Source organism: Callorhinus ursinus, unplaced genomic scaffold (assembly GCF_003265705.2).
Source record: "Callorhinus ursinus isolate GAN/ISIS: 27379988/994484 unplaced genomic scaffold, GSC_fseal_2.0 scaffold12, whole genome shotgun sequence".
NCBI lineage: Eukaryota > Metazoa > Chordata > Mammalia > Carnivora > Otariidae > Callorhinus > Callorhinus ursinus.
Window position 1 is genome coordinate 50,995,437 of NW_027397074.1, and position 21,104 is coordinate 51,016,540.

The following is a 21,104-nucleotide window of genomic DNA, read 5'->3' on the forward strand; positions in this document are numbered from 1 at the left end:
TGGAGCACTGGGTGTTATGCACAAACAATGAATCATGGAACACTACATCAAAAACTAATGATGTAATATATGGTGATTAACATAACAATAAAAAATTTTAAAAAATAATGCTAAAAATGTTTCTATTCCATCGTTAACAAATATTAAGTGTTATCAAATACTATTTTAGCCTTAACCAAAATTAGCATTTGAGTTTACACATCGAGCTTTTCATGTGAGATGTGCACTCATCTGTTTTCTATTACTGAGCCCCTCTTGCTTCCCAGGGACAAATCTTTGAGCACAAAGTCTACCACTAGTAAATACAATACTAGTAAATACAAAGACCTTTATAACATGCATTTTACAAACCTTCATAATCCATTTTAGTTGTAATTTTTATTTGTCTTTGTTTTCACCATTTATTTATTTTTAAATTAACTCTATATTTTACAATAAACCACCTCAACTTTTAGGGGAATCAGGAATTAAAGGGGAAAAAAGTATTCTTAAACAGGAGGAAGTATAATAAAAGAGGCAGAGATAAACTGCTACAGGAGTTTCAAGGAGGACATGATATCCTGCCCAGCAGGAACTCAGAGGAGGAATCAGAATGGTCACCCAAACCTGATGTTTGAGATGAAGCTGGTGAAAAAGTACTTCTATATGGTGGGAGGGAAGACAAGTGGGCATCTGTGTTCTTTCCACAGGTCTGTGTCTGTCTCTCTTCATCATGATGGTGGGCAAACCTACCAGGCTCACCCCTCAATCTAGAACCTCAGAGACAACAGAAAATGGATGCTGGTTGCTCCCAGCTACATATCTTCCTAGAAATGATGTAACAAGGAGCAAGTGCTAAAAATGCCTCTGATAAATATGAATTATTTTCATCCATTTGTAATTGAGATGTGCTTGAGATATTCTCTTAAAACTACCAAGTTTAATTTCTCTCAGCAATCACTTTCTATAGCGGTAAGAATTACCTTGTGATTTTAGAAGGACCTACAAGTACTGCCTTCTGAAACACCAACCAATCACCACAGAACTTCAAATTCTTAAAGCAGTCACTAAATGCACAGAGTTGACTTTGCTACAGGAACAGATACACCTCGGTGTCTCTAAATCTGTGTGTGTTTCGGTTGTTATTTCCTTCACAAATAGGGCATTTTACAGTTAACAAAACACTTAAACCTTATTTCTTCATCTAACTCTGAAATGAGAATGATGATGATGGTGGTGGTGGTGGTGGTGGTGGTGGTGGTGATGACGATATCCCCAGGTTACAAATGGGAGACTAAGGAGCCAGATGACTAACCATCTTGACGAAAGCCCTTACTTTTATCAGCTATGCCAGTTACCAAGTGCTTCTGATTCTGAATGCAAGAATCTTACATTAGGTCCTCCTGTCTCGTGATACTATTACAAATCCTAATAACAGTTTTATAATTATCATAAACACTACTCTCAGTTTACTTTTATACTCTCTCCTTTGACATTTCTAATTTGCACCAAAAGTGGATCTAACTTTCTCAACACAGGCTCAGGCCTCGAACATTTTATTCATTCATTCATTGTATTTTTGTTTGTTTTTACATTAAACTTAAGGTTGAAGTATAATATGAAAGCAGAAGTCAAAAAATGAAGATTCAAGACAGGGTCAAGATCTGAGAGCCTTCAACCTTCAATGGAGCATGGGTATAAGCTAGTATTTAAGGGGGTGGAGGGCCCTTAAGAGGCTAAATTGTTAAAAACTACTTTCCTTGAGTTTTCTTTAGCCAGAATGTTCTAAGAACGAAAGTGATGGATGGTACTTCTCAAAGTACGAAAACACCAACGTCCCAGAGTTAAGTGTCTATTCTAATTGCTGCTGTACTCCGAAGAGTTCTTCAGATTGCTCATCTGTGTTATTTTTACTTGCTAAAGCAGAGGTGTCTAGGTGATGAATTACACAAGGTGCTTCACTCAGCACCACTGGTGTGTTATAATAAATATTGCCACTGAAAGACAAAGTAAGGAAATGCTGAATGTTTTCATAGTGTGTGATGTAGATTTCATTCTTGTTTTTTCAAAACACAGAAGTAGTTATTAAATTTTAATCTAATTATATATGGTTAAATAGGTGAAGATGGCAAAACTGTTTCAGGAAATATGAAAACTTTAATCACAAATGTCCATTCTGCCCTTCAAAATACACGTGAGAATAACCCACATACAAAAGCATAACTGAGGATGTGAAAAATATACATTTGCTAAAAGGAAATAAGGTAATGGAGCCCTAGCATCTTAGTGATGAGAAATGAAATACATTATAATCAAACCTCAATTACCATTTTTCTGCAACCTTTGATACTGCTACATTAAAAAAAATACTAATGCAGTCCCCAATTCCCAGTAAAGGCAAAATGACAGAGTGCTGTAATCTAACTTCAGTTTGTTTAGTTTTCTGCAGCAGTAAGGGAAATGCAGAGGCGAGTTTTCCAAATAAAGGGACAGAATTAAGTGCTGCAAGTAGCTATTTTCCCTATCTGAACAGAACCTCAATTTTCTTTAGCTATTTAACATCCTGTGGTCATATACTCAAGGAAGGCTGGTTTCAGGGCACCTGGGTGGCTCAGTTGGTGAAGTGTCTGCCTTCAGCTCTGGTCATGATCTTGGGGTCCTGGGATGGAGCTCTGACTGGGCCCCTGCTCAGGGGGAGTCTTCTTCTCCCTCTCCCTCTGCTCCTCCCCCAACTCGTGCTCTCTCTCTCGCTCACTCACTCTCTCAAATAAATAACATATTTTAAAAAAAGGAAGGCTGATTTCATGCCCAGTCTAAGGAACAGCTAATATTGGTCCTGTTCCCCTTACTTACCAAAGACTCAGTTAGGCATAGGCATAGGCCACGGTGTTTGCCAATGAGACATTAGAGGAAGTTTGCTGAAGGACTTTTGGAAACATTTCCAGACATCTAAAAGAGACTCACTAGAAGATACAGCTTCTTGTTCCTCTGGACCATGTGATAATGACTGCCATATTGCTACCTGCCTAAGGGCAAATTTTATACATCAAGGATGGCAGTACCAAAAGGTAGAAAGGACTTGGGTCCTTGATGACATTCCTGAACAGTTAAATTTACCATCTCTAGGACTTACTCAAGGCTGCAGTTATGATATTCAATAAAGGTTCTTTGTACATAGGCCATTTTGAGTTGGGATTTCTATTACTTGCAGCTGAACGCCTCCTAAGTGCTATCCTGGCTGGGCTGGGGCTAGAGTGAGGTAAGCTTGTCCCTGGTCCGGGCCCCGTACATTATCACACTCACAAGTTCTTGTCCTAGCCAGAAGACATAATCTGAGTCTAGAATTTTGTGCCCAGGACTAGGGCACTTCTTATTATTAAAAATCCTTATATCGATTCCCATTGCTTGTAAAGTCCAAGCTCTTCCACGTGGCAAATCTTTATGATTTAATTCTTGCTTTTTCTGTCAGCATCTCCTCCATTTGCTTGCTCCCTCAAGGCATCTGCTTTAGCCACATAGAACTAGAATTCTCTGAACCTCCAAGTCTTTTCACTTACATCTCACTACCTGGAATTTTTAACAGCTGCTGCCCACCATACACATACCTGTGCTTATCTGGTTATTCTTTTCATCTACTGAGTATCTCCTTTTCTGTGTCACACCTCCCAAGACTCTCCCTTCCTTAGTCTGTCCAACTTCCCATGAGCAGAAAGAACCAACCACTGCCTTCTAGGGACACTAACGTAACTTAAATGTAATGCTCCAAATGACGGTGTGTTTTCTAATTATTTGTTTATGTGAAGGGCTCTCCAGTCAGCACGTAGGCTGCTTGAGGATGGAGTGTGTGTTCTAAGTCTACGTCATCAGGGATTAGATCCTGACTCAGAGAAGAGCCCTGTAGATACTGAATGAATGAATGAATGAATGGTAGACAAAAAGAAATATCCTAGCTCTACTTGACATTGGAAGATAACTGGCTGAGGTGCTACATATCATATTAACCTATTGTGTCAGAAATCAAGTTTTCCTTTTATCCTTCAACAACTTATTATGGTTTTAGGGATAGTGTTATAATAACACAAATAATAGTCACCACTTTTTAGCCCTAGTTAAGAGCTAGGGATCGGCCTAAGGACTTCACATCTATAGCAAGTATCTTTGCATTTGTCTGCGATAGGCCTCCCTTCTTCTGTCAGTGTACCACCTCCCACCTCCCCACACCCTGACCCAGCACACACTTGCAAATACACCTCCTCTTCTGAAGACTTGCTCTTCACTCCCCTTCAATCCTGCTCTTCTAACTGGGGCTGCCAGTTACACTACCCACACCATGGGATCTGTGACCACACCCGGGTCCATAAGGATTCTTCTTTGTGATCTTTAAAATTGAAACTAAGGGAAAACAAGCACCTTGCTCTCAAAAGTGCCCCATGGACAAAGCAGGTTACGAGGAATAATTTTAGTCAGAATGTAAAGAGTGAAGAGACGAGAGTCACTGTTCCAGATCCTGCTTCCAGGTGTTACTCAAGTCAGAGCATTCTCCCTCCATCACTTAACCTGCAGTCTGCTTGTGGAAAGCGAGATTCTACCACTTGCAAAGAAACCATCTATCTTGCAACAAAAGCAGCACCCATTATCTCACTGAATCCTCCCCCAAACTGTGTACAGCAGGAGTTATCTTTATTTTAGAGATAAGGAACCAGAAGCTCAGAACAGACAGGAAATATGCCCAAGGCGTCCAATTAGGTAGCTGATGTGTGACTCAAAGACAGGTCATCTGGGTGCCAAAATGCAACCATCCCACTTTTCTGCCTCTTTCTACACTATTCTTTGGGCTTCCTGAACACTGAGTTGAGCTCGGTGACCCCAGACAATATCCAGTAAGTCTAAGTCTTCTCTTCATTAATAAACATAGATGCTACTGATTTTGATTAACTCCTGGGGGTGTAACAGTTTTCAATTAAATAACCTTGACAACGTGCTCTAAGCATATAAATTATCAGATATTGTTTTTTATACCACACTATGAAACATTCGCCTCTTGCAATGTTAATAATTGGGAAGCAGAAAAATAGTGCTTTTTAAAAAGTAGTCTTAAAAACACTGTACATAAATATTTGGTATCAGTAATTTAACTGAATATTAATATGCTTGCTTTGGAGACCAAAAGATAACCGGTATTTCAGAATTGAGTTTCCTCAAAAGACCATAAGTTAAAGCAAAAGACAAAGCATTTGTAGAAAATTGAATCTTTCTACTTTTGTATATGTCCTTTTTCTCAATCAGTTAGATTTTTAATCGGTATTTCTTTGATCTCCACACTTGCTTATAGATCTAGTGCAACCGTGATCTTCTAGGTCAATTATTGACACAAATCTGAGAAGAACCATGAACTTAGAAAGAGAAAAGCAGACAGAGTCAAACCAAAGGAAGATGGATTTGTATGTGAAACTAATTTTCCTCAGAAGAAAAACAGATATTTCCTTCAATATCAGGGTGCACTCAGATTTGTTTTCCATATTAGTAACTTATTTAATATGGCAATGGGCAAAAGGCAATCCATTAAAAAGCAATTTTCCTCTTACCACAGGGTGTTTTATCATTTGATGTCTAGCACTCAATCAGAATGTAGCAATCCTTTAATATTTTATGAGCGGAGAACAACTCAGTTGGCATGTAGATTTCAGAAACGTGGAGTCCTCTGTAAGCCTTGCAAAATGTCCAGAATGACCTTTGCAGTGCAAGCAATAGGCTAACCTGAAAACTCAAACTATCAGAACATTGGGAAAATTATGCCTTAGAATAGATAGTGAGCATTTAAAATAAATATGCAATCATTTATAACTAATAGGTAAAGATATCAGTCCCAAATCATGCTTACACTTTCTCAAGGGCAAGCTTTTCGGGGACAGGGACCATATCTGATTCACCTTTGTATCTGCAGTGTCCATCATAGTCCCTGGTGCACTGTAAGTGCACAAAAATCAATAGGTTTTTATTAAACAGATGAATACATACATTTGTCATCTTGGATGAAGGGAGCTTGCCCTGAGTGTGCCAGGCCCTGGGTGACCAAGCTCAACCTCGCTGCAGAGATGGGCCTGACCAGGTGCTAAATGAGCTGTAGCAGAAGGCTGGAACCTTCTCTGCAGCAGAAAGTGAGATATGGAATAACACACAGTGCAAGAAGAGCAGCTGGGGCACCTCCAAGATCCCCAAAGTATTTGCCTTTATCCCCACTCTTCATCTCAGATCTTAGGAATTGGGTCCTGTCCTGTTCCTGGCTTCATACCAGGTCCTCAACAGTCTGAGAGGGCTGCTCGGCACCTGCCAGAGGTCAGTCCCTATTCTGTACCCACCCCCCCTACCACCACAGCCTAGAACTTGGCCCTCTTTTCCACGTTAGTCTCCCTAGGCTAAACACGATCTGTTCCCAGAGTCCCTACCTGTGACCAAGCCAAAATGAATACAAGTACTCAAACCACCAGCCCAAATACTACCAATCTACTTCTGGGGGAAATGTGGAGGTGTAGGAGCACGGTGAAGTCGGTGAGGACATTACCCAAGGACACGAAGGTCCTATGTGGCAGAGACAGAACCCAGCTCCCCTTTAGTCCCAGCCTCCCCGCTCTGCTCCTCTGTATCTCTGTTCTGTGTTAACTCGTAGCACGCTAGATACATGTTGGCTGGGCAAAGGAAAAGAGCAGGGGCTGGGTATGGTAATGAAGCCCAAAAGAATCCACTTTCTGCTGCCAGTAAGATGAGAACTGATAGCCCAAAGCAGGCCACAGGGAAGGGGGGAGCAAAGTGGGGCAAAAACAAAGCCACGACAAGCCCCAGCCAGGTAGGGCATGACTGCTGTCCAGCCTACAAGATGCTCTTTGTAAGGCTTCTTAGCAAGTGACTTCCGGCAGCTCCCCCCATGAAACTGACATAAACATGAAACAGTCCCAGTTATCGGACTGAGGAACTCGGTACGATCTGCTTGATTTGTGACTTTAATCTTTCAACTGAATGAATAGCAAGCTTGGCAGCAGACGTAGATCTCAACAAGTTAGTCTGATGCAGAGGAGGAGGGGGAGCTCGGGTTGAGGATCCAAGTAAAGGGAAATGTTCACCTCGGTGATCCGTGAACCCGAGCGGACTGACACAGAATCTCTCAGGTCAGGCTGCTACTCGTCCCACACAAAAATGCCCTAATTTGGGGCTCCTAAGCGATAAACTTTGGTGGCAGTTCCATGTCAGCTTCAGCTTCTTTCCCCCATCCACCCACACTGGAGGAGGAGTACGGTTTGCTGTGCTTGGTCAAACACTCAAATTCTTAGTGTTTCCTTACTATGTTTTTCTCCATTTCCTTGTTTACCGGAGCAGCGCCTGGACTCAGTTCTTACGATGTAAATAAAGCATAACACCCTTTCCAATGTAATCATCGGATTCCTTTCCATGAATCATTTCAGACCATTATTTTAAGCTCTCAAGCAGGTAACTGAATATTTATGTTTTCACCACATTACACACATACCCAGCATCTCTCTGGTATAAACAATCTTTCTCTGGCGCCCAAGTTATGAAGCCTACAAGAGAAGATGTGTATGTGCGTCGGCTCTAGAGATATTGGAGGGAAGGGAGGTCAGCCACTTTAAGGAGGCTCGGTGTTGACAATGATTGCAGGCCAGGTTAAATCAGAGGCATCCTAACAGGTTCAACCCAAATTATACCAATGAGCAAAAGAAAGGAAAATTATCATTCCCTCTTTTTTCTGGGTGTCCTCTCCTAAATTTTGTAATATAAGTAAGAAACAGAGCAATAAGCATATCTCTGACCACATTTGTCATGATCAGCTACCCATTTTCCTCTATAATTCCTTCTTGCTCCGAGGAAGCCTTCTAAACAAGTGAGCAAGAGGATTTTATTAAGGTATTCAATTTCTCTTTACAGAGAAAAATGGTTTCAAAAGAAAGAAAAGAAAATGATCGACAGGTTAAAAAACTGGAATTTTAAAAAAGAAAGCCATAGATCTCTTTCCTTAACAGATTACTAAAGGCAGGGCTGTTTTAATATATTCTCATTTTTATAATATTTGAAACTCAGTCGTAATACCTGCCAACTTTCTCATTCTTGGAGATTTTAAGAATGTTTACTCCCAGAACAGACGTGCAGAAATACATACACTGGAAGCCTGAGCCCAAGAATGCTGAGTCCACGGGAATGCCCATGCTGCCAGCCCCTAGGGAATTTTTCATGTAGGTCCAGGCACAGCCCTGGAAGCAGGGTGCCTGCCAGGCATCATGCCCATGTAGGAAACAGGTGTTACTTACGCAGCTCGCCCACTTTCAGGATCTCACACAGCATCTTGGTCAGCTCTATACTACTGCGGCCAAAGGGACATTCATGCTTGTCTTCCCGGCTACTGTTCTCAAGCACGATCTGCAAGCAGAAAGGGAACAGACAGGCCAGAAAGGGAAGTCATTTTGCAGTACATGTCAAAAATGTTGGCTCCATGGTAACAGAGTAATAGAGCTACTTCAGATTTCCAAACTAAGCCTTGGGGCCAAAACAAAATTGTACTCTACTTATATTCTCAGTACCTAGCACCTAAAACTCTCATGTTCTTAAAACTTTCCACCCTGTAAGAGGATATTTTGCCCATTGGTTTACACTTACACAGAAGTCCCTATGGATGGGGCGTTTTTCAAAATGGGACAATAAAGACCTATTACTGAAGTGATAAGACTGCTCTCTTCCCCCCTGCCCCCAAGTCACATCTCTGCTTTCCTGGGGATAGCAGCTCTTCTGGGCCTTCAATTCCTACATTTTTATCACGTATCTCCCACAGAGGTTTCCATGTTCTTACAGGATCTCACCCTGGCATTAGTTTAAAACATTTTTTTTTTCCTGAGAGAGACTGAGTGGGGGGTGAGGGGCAGAGGGAGAGAGAATCTTAAGCAGACTCCATGCCCAGCTCAGAGCCTGACGCGGGGCTCCATCTCACGACCCCGAGATCATGACCTGAGCCGAAATCAAGAGTCGGATACTTAACTGACTGAGCCGCCCAGGCGCCCCAACCCACCCCACATTAATTGACTGGAGCATGCCTAAGGGACGTGGGACACAAACGGAAACAATCAGAGGTCGTCCCTGAGACTCTTCCTACAGAAATGGAAAATAAAATGGCCCAACTGTGTTGACAGTACCCAAGAGGTAGGAGGCAGGAGCTACCTGAATGTGAGCCTGCAACAGAAACAAAAACATTAAAGAAACGCAAGCCCGAATGCAAAGGAAAGTGGAGGGGAGAGGCGGCGGGAGCCCTGGCTGCATTGGAGTGGCTGGTGGCCCCACTTGCTCCTAGAGCAACACTGCTTCCCTGTCCTTAGTGTTTATTTGTCCAACCCTTCCTCCAAAAACTCTTTTCATCTGGTCCAATAAATTCTCCTCTATCCTTAAGATAGTTTGAGATGTTCCTACTACAATTAAGGGAAACATTGTACACAGGGATTAAACAAAAGTAAAACAAAGCAATAAAACTCTGTTTTAAAATTACTAAACTTCAAGTTCAGATGTTGACAAAAGGAAAAATCAGCTTCTGCTTCTCTGGAGCCATCCGGGATATAGCTGTCTGCTACCTCCTCACGAGCTACACCATCCGGAGTAGGTGCGGGTCTCCCAATAGCGTCTATACCAATGCCGTGCAACAACTTATGCTGTTTTGCCCCCTAGACTAGGAACTCTGCAGTGGCGGACGTAGTGTTTTGTTCTTTCAATCAGTAATAGTAACTGAGTACCCATTATCTACCAGGAAGATGCCCCACAAACTAGAGAACAAGATAGACCAGGGCTCCAACCTCATGGAGCCTTCATTCTAGTTGAGGAAGACAGACGATACAATAGGTAATTACAGTTTATCACAAGTGCTATGAAAAAAAAAAACAATTTAACCAGTTGAGGTGCTAAAGAGCAATGGGGAAGGCCTGAGGAGGAGAGTTTTGATAACCAAGTGACTGCTGGGAACCGAGGATGCGAAAGAGCATGCCATGTCAAGCTCCGGGAGGAAGAATGTTTCAGGTGTAGGGATTAAGGACAGTGCCCCTGAGCTGAGTAGGATGTGTCTGGGACAGGCCAGCACACTGCCTGGTCTATAGTGCGAAGGGGTCTGGGGTGGTGCAAGGCAGCACTTTGAGTTCCAAGAGCCTGAGGGGGGCAGAGCACAGAGGTGAGCCAGGGCCCCTGTCCCAGGGCTGGGCGGGGTGTCACTCTAAGACCTTGAGATTTAGGCAGGCAAGTGACATGAGTGACACAGCCTGATTTGTTTTTGAAAAGATCTATGAGTACAGAGAATAGAGAGTAGGGAGGAAGAAAGAAAGGAAGGCCTGGGCAGCATCCATGGCAGAGACGAGGGCTGCTCAGACCAGGCATGCCTGGGGCATGTGGTCAGAGAAAGGTAAGGAGAGGCAGACAAGGAATGAAGACAAGGAGGCGAAGGCTTTTCGAAAAGTAAGAGAAAAGAAGGAATACTTGGAAGGAGAGAAGAAAAGAGGGAAGAAGGAAAACTAAATTAAAGGGCTATCTTATTGATACGGCCAGGGTTCCAAACAGCAAAGTGAAGGGAGGGAGCTGAATATCAGGTGCACTGTTGAAAACCAAAGGAGGAGGATTCTAATAAAAATGTGCTCCAGTGATTTTCTGCACAAACACCGTAACACACATGTATATATACATACTACTATATGCATCAGGAGTACCCCAATAACAAATCACAGCTTTGGGGCTATTTCTGCCAGACTGCATTAACACCGTGGCACAATCACAACATGGCTTGCACATTCAATCTCCTCTTCCACTTCTGCCATGAGCAATTTTCACAGCCTTCCCCATGACCACCTCACCCCACTCATGATGGTCCAGGAAGTCCACGAACCATCCTGTTTTGTGAGGCTTTTCAACCGTTTGGAACATATGCTCACATAAATAATTGTGTCTTACATATCAGGGACATAACCTTTATTGTCCTTGGGATTTATGATAAAAATTCTTCCTTGCGGTCTCTTTAGGGGACACATGTTATGAGTTGATTGTTTTTTTCTCTGAGAAAGCTGAATGCAAACTCCAACTAAATCCCTTCCCCAGCTGAGCAAGGAAGGATCAGTTCTAGAGTCATAGAAAGGCTTGTTCCCTCGTCACAGTCTCTTCCGGGCAAGCTGCCTGAGCACGAAGACTCATTAGGTTGAGCCTGAATCACCCTTTTCCTTTTAGGGGAATTCTCCCTAGTTCTAACCAGGAATTCCAGTTCAGGAAAGCAGGAGGGGAGAACAACTAAATTCCTATCAATCAGGGACTCGTTCTCTTTTAAAAATGTTGTACCTGAAACAGCTATACATATATATCAAGGAGCAAATCCAAATCTCCTGATGACGGGGGAAATGAATGGAAACAATGGAGCAAGAAGACAGAACATAAAGAAAAGACAGAAGACAGGTAGTTTTCAGCCAGCTCCCAGCTCCCACTGAGGACATTCCCCCGCATTTCACATTAACATTCTATTAACATTTCATGAGCACATCAATATTTAATGAGGATGTGATCTGCATACACCGTAGACAGAATTACTGCAGCCAATAAATGTTCCGGAAACATTTCCAAGGCATTGTTTATTAGCAGGCACTAAATTAAGGAGTCATTTAAGTAATCAATATGTAAATCAGCTCTGAGAAGCCCTTCTCTTTACTCTTTAATGGGCCATCCATCTTATCATATTTACCTACCTAAAGAAAAACAAACCCTCCTTCTTGAGTGGTGTCTTTAGACAAGGCGGACACGTCTTTACAGTTACTTGTGTGGATTTTAAGGTCCACATTCCTGCAGAAAAGACTATGATTATGAATGTTACTAACAAGGTATTACTAGAGTGAGAGAGAATTCTTAAAACTAAACAGTAGCTTTTTGCTTTAAAATTAACACGCTAATCTATCTATATTCAATTTCAACATTCTGGTATTAACCATGTTCACCGGAGACAATTTGAAAAATTCCATTTGAAAATATCAAGGCATATTTTCCATCTTCATTTTTTTTCCTCACTCTTTAGTTTTAAGAGCAAACATACTGGAACAGAAACCATGATGGATAAAGCACAAAAACCTGCTATTATCCCACATTTTAGAATACGCCACACCCAAAAGAAGTTGTAACCGTCTGCATGTCTTATAAAATACTGGATACTGGTGCCATATTAAGTACAAAATGTGTTTTAAATACTTTCTGGTTTGCAGGGTATATTTACATAACTTCTATCAGCTGATCCCCAACAAGTCCATACGACTGATAAGGCAGGCATTACTATTATTCTCTTTAAAAATGTTGGCACAAGAGGGAGAGTAGGCTTGCTCATCAGATCACAGAGCTAGCCTAGGTCAGTCATGGAATTTCATTGTTAAGTCTTCAATTTCCAAATCTCTTCCTGTGAAGATGGCCTTCCCGTACATATTGTCATAAAATTCAATGGATTTCATGACTAAAGACATTAAGGAATTTTGACCAATTTCTTCTATCTCATTGCAGTTGGTCTGTAAATCCCAGCTCCTCCTAGACAAACGCATAGGTTCTCTCTCATCTCATTTATCCCATGAAGATCAGTAGCAGTTGTTCAAGGTGAGTGACCCAATGCTGCATCAAGTAGCCCACAGGCTTTCCCTCCCTAAATTCTGAGTACCCCTCTGAGTGCTCTGCATTTCTTCTTCTCCCCTGGCTCAGATCACAAACCTACTTGGCTTGGGCATTGAAGTGCTGAATACAAGGCCAGCCGCTCTCCGGCGCTTGCCCCTTCTCTGGTTTCTGGGGCCCCTTTGGTCTCAGCCTCAGCATCACATTGCTAATTTCTTCAGCTGGTTGTCCCCGACACATGTTCCTCCACATTCTGTCGAGCTCTCCTCTTCCAGGGCGAGCCCAATCCATTCTGTCTTCCCCACAGCTGGCCCTGGGGTGAGAGCCTTGAGGGCTTCCTCCACTGCCCTCACCCAGGAAGTCTTCCTTCACATGCTGCTTTGACTCTCAGAATCAGATCATGTATAGTGGTCTCTTCACAGGCCACTGAAGACAGTGGGTGAACTTCTACTGTGTTCTCTCCAAAGAGAAGGGACTGTCTGTCTTGCTCCAATTCGGACACAAAGCTGCTAGGAGAAGCATCGAACCTAGAGCGCCTGGGCAAAACTAGTTTAACGTGCACAAGACATTCCACGTCTTTGTGAGATATACAGAAGTTCCAGAAAGCTTACTTCCTAGGATTGTGGTGCAAATTCAAATCACAAAACAAAGGCAACTCGCCTAAAACAGACTTGACCCATTTGTGGTTCATGATCTCTTTACCGCCCTCTCTCTTCCTATTCCTGTGTGACCCCGTGGCCGACATCCACACAAAGCTTTCACCAGCAACTGAACCAAAATCATGACTGCGGTGGGACTGGCTCTCTGGGGGCCACAGGTAAGTGAGTCAGAGGCTCTCACATCATTTAAGCAGGAGAACCATATAAATAAAGAAGTGTCTTCACTTGAAGATGCAAACAGGAAGCCCCACGTGCTTGTATTGAAGTGGGAGTTGTCCACGGGAATACACAGGGGTCCAAGTACACGAATGAGCAAGGAGCCTGAAGAACCAGTCATGGTCTGATGATCTGGGCAACAAGTCCCAATACGAAACCATTACGGCCACCACGGGACACCTGTCCTCAGAGTCCTGTCAACTCCACGGGCTCTGTTCAAACCTGTCTCCTGACCCGCCAGAGGAAATGCCAATCTTCTCCTATAGTAAACCAACAACAACAACAAAAAACCCTTATTTGTATCTATGAGGTTCCCTCTGCAACACGGAAATAACTCACGTTAGTAACAGGACCCTGAACACCCCAGAAGGAAGCAATAGCCCTCAGATCACATCACCAAGACCCAGACCTCTTCTGAGGTCAAGTGTAAGCCCAGCTTGGGGTCCTCTCACAGTGACTTGGGGACCACGAGGGAACATTCTCCTATGTTCCCCTTGGTGCTAATGGTACCAAGTGCTAATGGTGACTGGTCCCAGAAAGCCAGAGAGAAGCATTAGAAAGTACACTGAGCGGCCTCAGCAGGGCTGCACAAGAGCTTAATTGTGATCATGAATTTTGAGCAAGTCCATAAAATCAAACAAACATGCCGACCCCAAATAAGATGATTTCAAATGGGCAGAGACCAGGGAACATTACAATTAGAGAAAGTATGCCAAGCAGGAAAGCAAACCAGAACAAATCAGAATCCCAGCTGCTCGTCCACCTGATCCGCTGCCCCCATTCTACAGTTAAGGGAAGTGACGCCCCAGAGTGAATGAACCTAAAAGAGATGGCTTTAAAGGTGCAGACGAGAGGGCAGAGAAAGATAAGCAGCAGCTGATATTTACCGAGAGCACTGACTTCCCAGGCCTCGTTCTAAGCACTTTCACTGATGGTGTCATTTAAGGTACATGTCCTACTGCGTGACAGAAATACTGCACCATCCCACTTGACAGATGGACAAGCTGAGGCAAATCTGCCCAAGGTCACATAGCACAAAAACAAACAGACCCCACACAGGAACTTGGCCTGACACCAGAGAACATGTTCCTACTTACTGATTCCTATGGAAACACACTATACCTGCTCCTACTGAGAAAGGGGAAGGTGACATAGTAGCAAAGTTTTGATCAGGGAAGTCCTTACAAGTCCTCACCATGGTAACAGATGAGCAGATAGCACTGTGGCTCTGGACAGAAATGATTTTCCTGGATCTCCTTCTAACAGACTTGGTGACTTGATGCACATTTCTTAACCTTAGTTTTTTCCTATAAAAATGGGGACAGGAACACCTATCCATAGGGGTTGTACAGATGAATAAAAAAAGTGGAGGTAAAGATCTTTTTGTGCATGAGACTCCTCAAATGATAGAGATGATTGATCTACTATTGCTATAAATAATTACATGAGCTCTTGTTCCAGGGTATTACTCTTCACTTTACTGAAATAGTCTTATAATTCTAGGGCAAAGCTGTTGGAAAAAAAAGCACAACACAAAACAAAACAAAACTGTTACAGAGATTATTAATCTTGCTTTTTGGCAGAAGAAGAACTAGGGTGGAATAAATATTATTTCTGACTTAGATGGATTTCCTAAGGTTCTTTCAGCATCTCTTTGGAACAGTGGTTCTCAAACTTGAGTAGGCATCTGAATCATTGGAAAGCTTGCCAGACGCAGACTGGGGGGCTGCTCCTTCGGAGCTGAATTCGGCCTGTCTGTCTGAGATGAAACTGAACAAAATAACACAAGCAAGTAAACCAAACCATAGATTCCTCTGAGACACTGGAGGGATTGAGGGAAGGTGTGTTACAAAACATTTCAGAGAACATTTCAAAATTATTTTTAGCAGCATACTCTTAAAAAGAAAAGAAAAGAAAAGAAAAAGCCTCCATCTATGCACCTTCCAATTGCACATACAGAAGTTGGGTGGAAGAGGAAATAAATCTGATAATAAAGCAGTCCATGGTACGTCCAGGGCTGAAGGGCAGGCCTCAAGGCCTGTGGACAAGACCAATGACACTAAAGCAGCTGCAGTGGAATGACTGAGTCAAGAGTGTGACCAGGGAATAGCACCCCCAGAACAGAGTGTGCAAAAACTTCAAGAGCTCTTGCCAAGGGCAAAAGAACAATGCATCCCAGGAAAAGGAAAAAAAAAATGCATAAGAGGTCAGATTAGCGAAGAAAACAAAGTAGAAAGTGCACACGGGGAACGGAGATAAATAACAATCTGGACAAATGAGAAGAATGGTATAAAACCCAGCTAATGAGGTGAAATCCTTCCAGAATAAAATTAGGCAATTGCACATACAAAGGCATAATAAAAGCCATAAATATAAAATGGCAAGGAATTGACTGGGTAATGATGTAGTAATTAAAGCCTGGAGGTTCATAATAGACCTCAAATTGAACATTAATCAACCAAAAAGAAGCGCTGCCTGCTCTTTCATATAGCGCAACCACCGCAGGATGTGTGAAACCCACCAAGCACTCGGAACCAGGCTCTGCCGGAGGGTCCTCCCTCCAAGTACGGACTAGGGCAGCACCAAGAGGGAAAGAGTAAATAAGAGCAGGGATGACGTGAGTTTATGCCCGCATAGTGACCCCGGCATCATTGAGGGAAGCCGAGACATCAGCTCTGTGGACTTTTCCAAAGGCCAGCAGATAGCAGGAGTGATGCCCCTGCTGATGCCTGCATCACAGAAGCAGAATGGCACAGGCGTGGCAGGCACCTGCAGGCATTGCTACATGCTTGCAGAGGAAACATCTTGTTTATTGAAAGCAGCGGTTCTCTAACTTGAGCTTATGCTAGAATCATCTGGAAGCTTATTAAAACCACAGATTGCTAGGCCCCAGCCCCAGAGTTATAATTCAGTTTTTCTGGGATAGACCCAAGAAGGTGCATTTCGAACAAGTTTCCAGATACTGTGGATGCTGCTAGTTTGGGACCACCCTTTACGAACCACTGATTTAAAGTTATGCCACGTCTATATTCTCATTTTCCATCAATAAAAAACCTCCTGTTTTTAAAGACGTGAAAAGCAAGAAGAGTAGATGAAGGAGAAATAAATCTGATTGTTCCGAATTTTTTTTCTGTGACTAACGAAAAATGTCATTAATGAGTTAAAATCCATAGAGGATGCAGACTGGTCACTGCCCAGGGCTCGGGATCGGGGGTGGGGTGGGGGGGAGCGATTGCTTAATGGATATGGGGCTTCCTTTTGGGATGATGATAATTAATGTCTTGCAACTACACAGAGGTAACATGCGAATGTACTAAATGTCACTGAACAATTCACTTTGAAATGGTTTATTTGATGTGACGTGAGTTTCACCTCAATTTAAGAGAGTGAATACCAATGGACTGATTACCATGTGCACACTCTCAAGTGTTGAACTCATTTGGTCCCCACAAGCCATCAAGCAGGACTACTTGTTACAGATGAGGAAACCGTGCCTTGGAGCTTGAGTCATGTGTCTGCTGTGTAGCAGTGAAATGGGATGCGCCGGCATCCTGAGTCTCCAGGCAGGACTCATAACTTCTACGCTGTGGTTTGAACAGCTTCTTGGGTGGCATAAAGTGTTTCTATTTCCAAGCTGGGGTTTAGGACTGACCAGACAGAGGCACCAGAGGTTCAGAAGTAGCCTAGGATAATAGTCCTAATAGGACACCCAAGGACAGCCAGCCAAATAGAGCCCGTGAGGGGAGTAAAGCATGAAGTTCTTACAAAGCCCTCGGTATCCACCGATGAGGAACGGCTCTCTGCACACTGCTTATCTGCAAATCACATACACTTCCTTGCATTTATCTGTGAAAACTCATGTTTATATTATTTTGTAGACATACACTACTCAGGTCTTCTCAAACTTTAAAGCACTGCATGGATCACCTGAAGATCTTATTAAAATACAGATTCTGATCCAATAGACTGAGGTCATCCCGAGGTCCTGCATTTCTAACCAGCTCCCAGGGGATGCTGACGCTGCAAGGCCGAGAACCACATTTTAAAAAAGCAAGGTACTATACTTCACAAATCTGTCATATGAATTCTAGCCTCCACCCTTTGATTCATTCATTCATTCACTCACTCATTCATTGGACAATTATTTCTTCTTTTTTCAACAAGTGTTTCTTTAAGCATTCATTATTGCTAAGGAACTTGCTAGCTGCTAAAAATACATCTACGAACAAAATACCATCTTTAAAGGCTTGTAAACTATTTGGAAGACACAGGGGATGGGATCTGGAGGGTGGACAGGCTTTCACTTGCTATGTCCCTCCTTCATCTCCTTCTAGATTGTTTGCATTTTTTACAAGGAAGTATTACTTTCTGGGATGAAGGTGCACGTGGCATGCAATGGGCAAGCAGAGCCAACTTCACAGAGAGGGTGAGCCTTGGAGGGGAAGAAATGGATTCCAGACTCTCTCCCGAGGCATCTTTTTAACATTCCAGACCAGAGGTGAGCTATGGAATGTAATAAAGATTAATTGCAACTGGGACTTAGATGCTGAATGAAGGCAGAGAAGTCACTCTGCATATCGGGCAGTATTAGCAATAAATCACAAGATCAGGGGGCAGAATTTTGACTCACTCAACATTACATTATGGAATACAAATGCCTTCCATCTCCTTCAATGGCATGCAAAGACAGTGAGATGTTGGCATTGTCTGACAGTCACTGCTGGATGAAAAATTAGGCTTGACATTGCTCAAGCCTGATTTCTTACTGAGAAATTGTCACTACTGCCTTAACAGTTATTGCAGTTTTAAAGCTAGGTTACGCTCCACATATGTTGTCTGAAACATCTTTGGACATAACTCGCTTTACTATAAACAAACACATTCCAGGAGAGCTAGTGATAAAACGAATCCCTGCAAGTCAGATCTCACCTCATTTTCTCACTTAGCTCACAGATTTAAAAATTCACTCTGGTCGGGGAGAATGGGCTTGTGAGTATGGAGAGGCGAGGAGAACTATTTATTTCCTACTGCCTTCTTCTGGACAATAATTAATTGGCCTTTTCTGTTTGAAAATGCTGATTTTTTCCAATTACACACATATTAAATTAGCTACAATGGGAAAATTATTTTTTGAAACCCAATTCACAAATTAGGCCATACGTTGTTTTGCTTGAATTAATGTGAATAGGAAATCTTTCCTCTATTAAATCTAGCGTTTTAAATGGAACCCATCTCGCTCCAGCTCAATCTATATAAGCATCCCAAATCTTGGTTACTTCTGTGAAAGGAGAGATCTCTTCTGCGGGGCAGCCCTCCTACAGGGGTGGGTCCCAGTGTGGTTTCTTTCTATGAAGATTGCTTCCCCTGATATCTCTCCACCCCCCCTTTTCCCTCCAGCATTTGTCTAAATTTCCCTTCTCCTTTGGACCCAACTCAATGTCACTTTCTTCATAAAACCATATGCAGTTCCTTCCTCTAAAACCCCACAGCCCTTTATCTTTTTCTTTCTTACAGCAGTTCTCACTTTCTGCCCCAAGTTGTGGCAAGTATATGTGTCTTCCTTTCCCTAGAGGGTAGAACCCTATCTCAATCACCGGTGAATCCCTCACAATGGAGCAAAGTCACACAGACATACGCTAGACGCTTATTAATGGGACAGTTACTAAACAAGTGAATGGATACCACCGGATAAAACTCTGGCCTCTAACTGGGCCGGCAGTGCCCACCAAGAGCCCAGTGGACGTCTCTGTCCTTTACAGCAAGCGTCAACTTGCCTGGTTTTAACATGAGAATTTTCCTAAACTTTTTTTTCCCTGTACATTCTCATACATCTTCACGGAGTTACAACCACCTTCTTATCCCTGTCGCCCGCATTCCCCATCCTGTTTCCCTGCGGACTTTACCAGCAGCAATAATGACTACCATGATGCTCCCAGCGACCTCCAACCTCATCCTTCCCTTCCTCATGGGGGTGCTCAGAACCCAGAAGCTTCTCCACAGCTGGAGCACTTAGCCACACAAGGAATCCAAACTATGGAGGAAAACTCCTCTCGCAACCGAGTCTTCTGCAAGTACTTGATGTGTCCCCAGGGAGATCTGTCCACCATGAAGAGCCAACTCAGATGCAAATTCTCACTGGGCCAAAGCCCACACTTCAAAGGTCTGTTTAGGGAAACTACACTCACCTTCTCTGTGCATTGTGAAAACACAAATTTACAGAGCTGTTGGGAGTGTGTGAAAAATGTCCTTAGTTGTGTTTATGGAAAACACTTGGTAAGTATTTGCGATACATGCTTCCTGTAAATACTGTGAGTGAGAACCAGCAGGAAAAAATGTATTATGAGATGACAGGGAGCCAGCTTCCATCGCGAAGGGTGTCTCTTTGCACAAACCCTGCATGGGTGTGCTGGTTCCACTCCTTACCCTCCCGTTACAAGGGAATCCCAGGGTGTGCTGGTTCCACTCCTTACCCTCCCGTTACAAGGGAATCCTGCATGGGTGGTCAGGGGCAGAGGAGGGACAACCTGCAAGGGGAGCTTCGGGGCTGGCATCCCATGTTGAAGTACTGAAAGAGAAACCTACTCATGTTTCCTAGGTGATAATGCCCCTGGTAGGCCTTCCTTCTCCTTTGCACATTTTTGGGACCACTTCTGATTCCAAGTCCTCTGTTCCAGCTGGAAACAGGCCCTCAATGTGAGCCCCATTTTCCTTGCTTGATGACTGGCCTCTCCGTTAATTCTATGTTTTCAGGTAGAACATGAAAAATGGAAAACAAGACATTCAAAAGTATTCTTTTATGGCAAGATTAATGAGATTTCTCTTAATTACTTTATAATTGACATAGATCTCAGAAGATATGGATGGAGAGGCAAAAAGAGTAATGCAAGCCAAAGCAATGCTTGAGGTTTTCCCAGGAAGCAACAGTGACCAGCCCCAAACTGCCCTCTGGAATGAACCGAGCTCCTCTTATGCTACATGAGGCACACCCTGGGCACCACAGAGAGGCTGGTTATTCTTGTCCCCAATTAGCCAATGTAATAAGGAGAATGAGTGTTTAAATATCTGAGAGATCAATTATCTCACAGTTGTTATATCCAAAAAAGACTTTACTTTTTCCTTCATTTCAGAGTATTTTCTTAAAAAAAAAAAAAAAAGACGCAAATCTTAACGTATGTAAGGCAAAGAGGCATGGCAGCTTTGCATTTGCACCAGTGCCAGGCTCTGTCCAGACCCCTCCCTTTACCCCAAAGTGCTCTTCTCTCTCATTACCCAAGCCTAGTGTTCAATGTCCTTGTGGAGCAGTTTTTAATGTTATTTACAAAATTATTTCCTTAAGTACATTTCTAGAAATGGAAGTGTTCCATCAAGAGATCTCAATATTTTTGCCCCTTAAAATATATTGACAAATCATCATCCAAGAAGCTTGGGTCATCTCACATTCCATTTAAATGGGACAGAGTTCCCTTAAAATCATTTCACCACCCAAATCTGCAGCTGACAACACCAAATGCTTGTGAGGATGTGGAGAAACAGGAACTCTCATTCTTTGCTGATGGGAATGCAAAATGGTATGGTCACTTTGGAAGACAGTTA

At 42.9% G+C, this 21,104-nt stretch overlaps 1 protein-coding gene across 4 annotated transcripts in view; it reads right to left on the reverse strand.

Annotated features, from left to right (window-relative positions):
* ELMO1 (engulfment and cell motility 1) overlaps positions 1-21,104 on the reverse strand; it is a 525,187-nt gene that overhangs the window by 232,606 nt on the left and 271,477 nt on the right. For all 4 annotated transcript variants that reach the window (XM_025873160.2, XM_025873157.2, XM_025873158.1 and 1 more), the window contains one exon: positions 8,298-8,406. In XM_025873160.2, the coding sequence (XP_025728945.1) occupies positions 8,298-8,406 (109 nt within the window). The remainder of the gene's footprint in view (positions 1-8,297; positions 8,407-21,104) is intronic.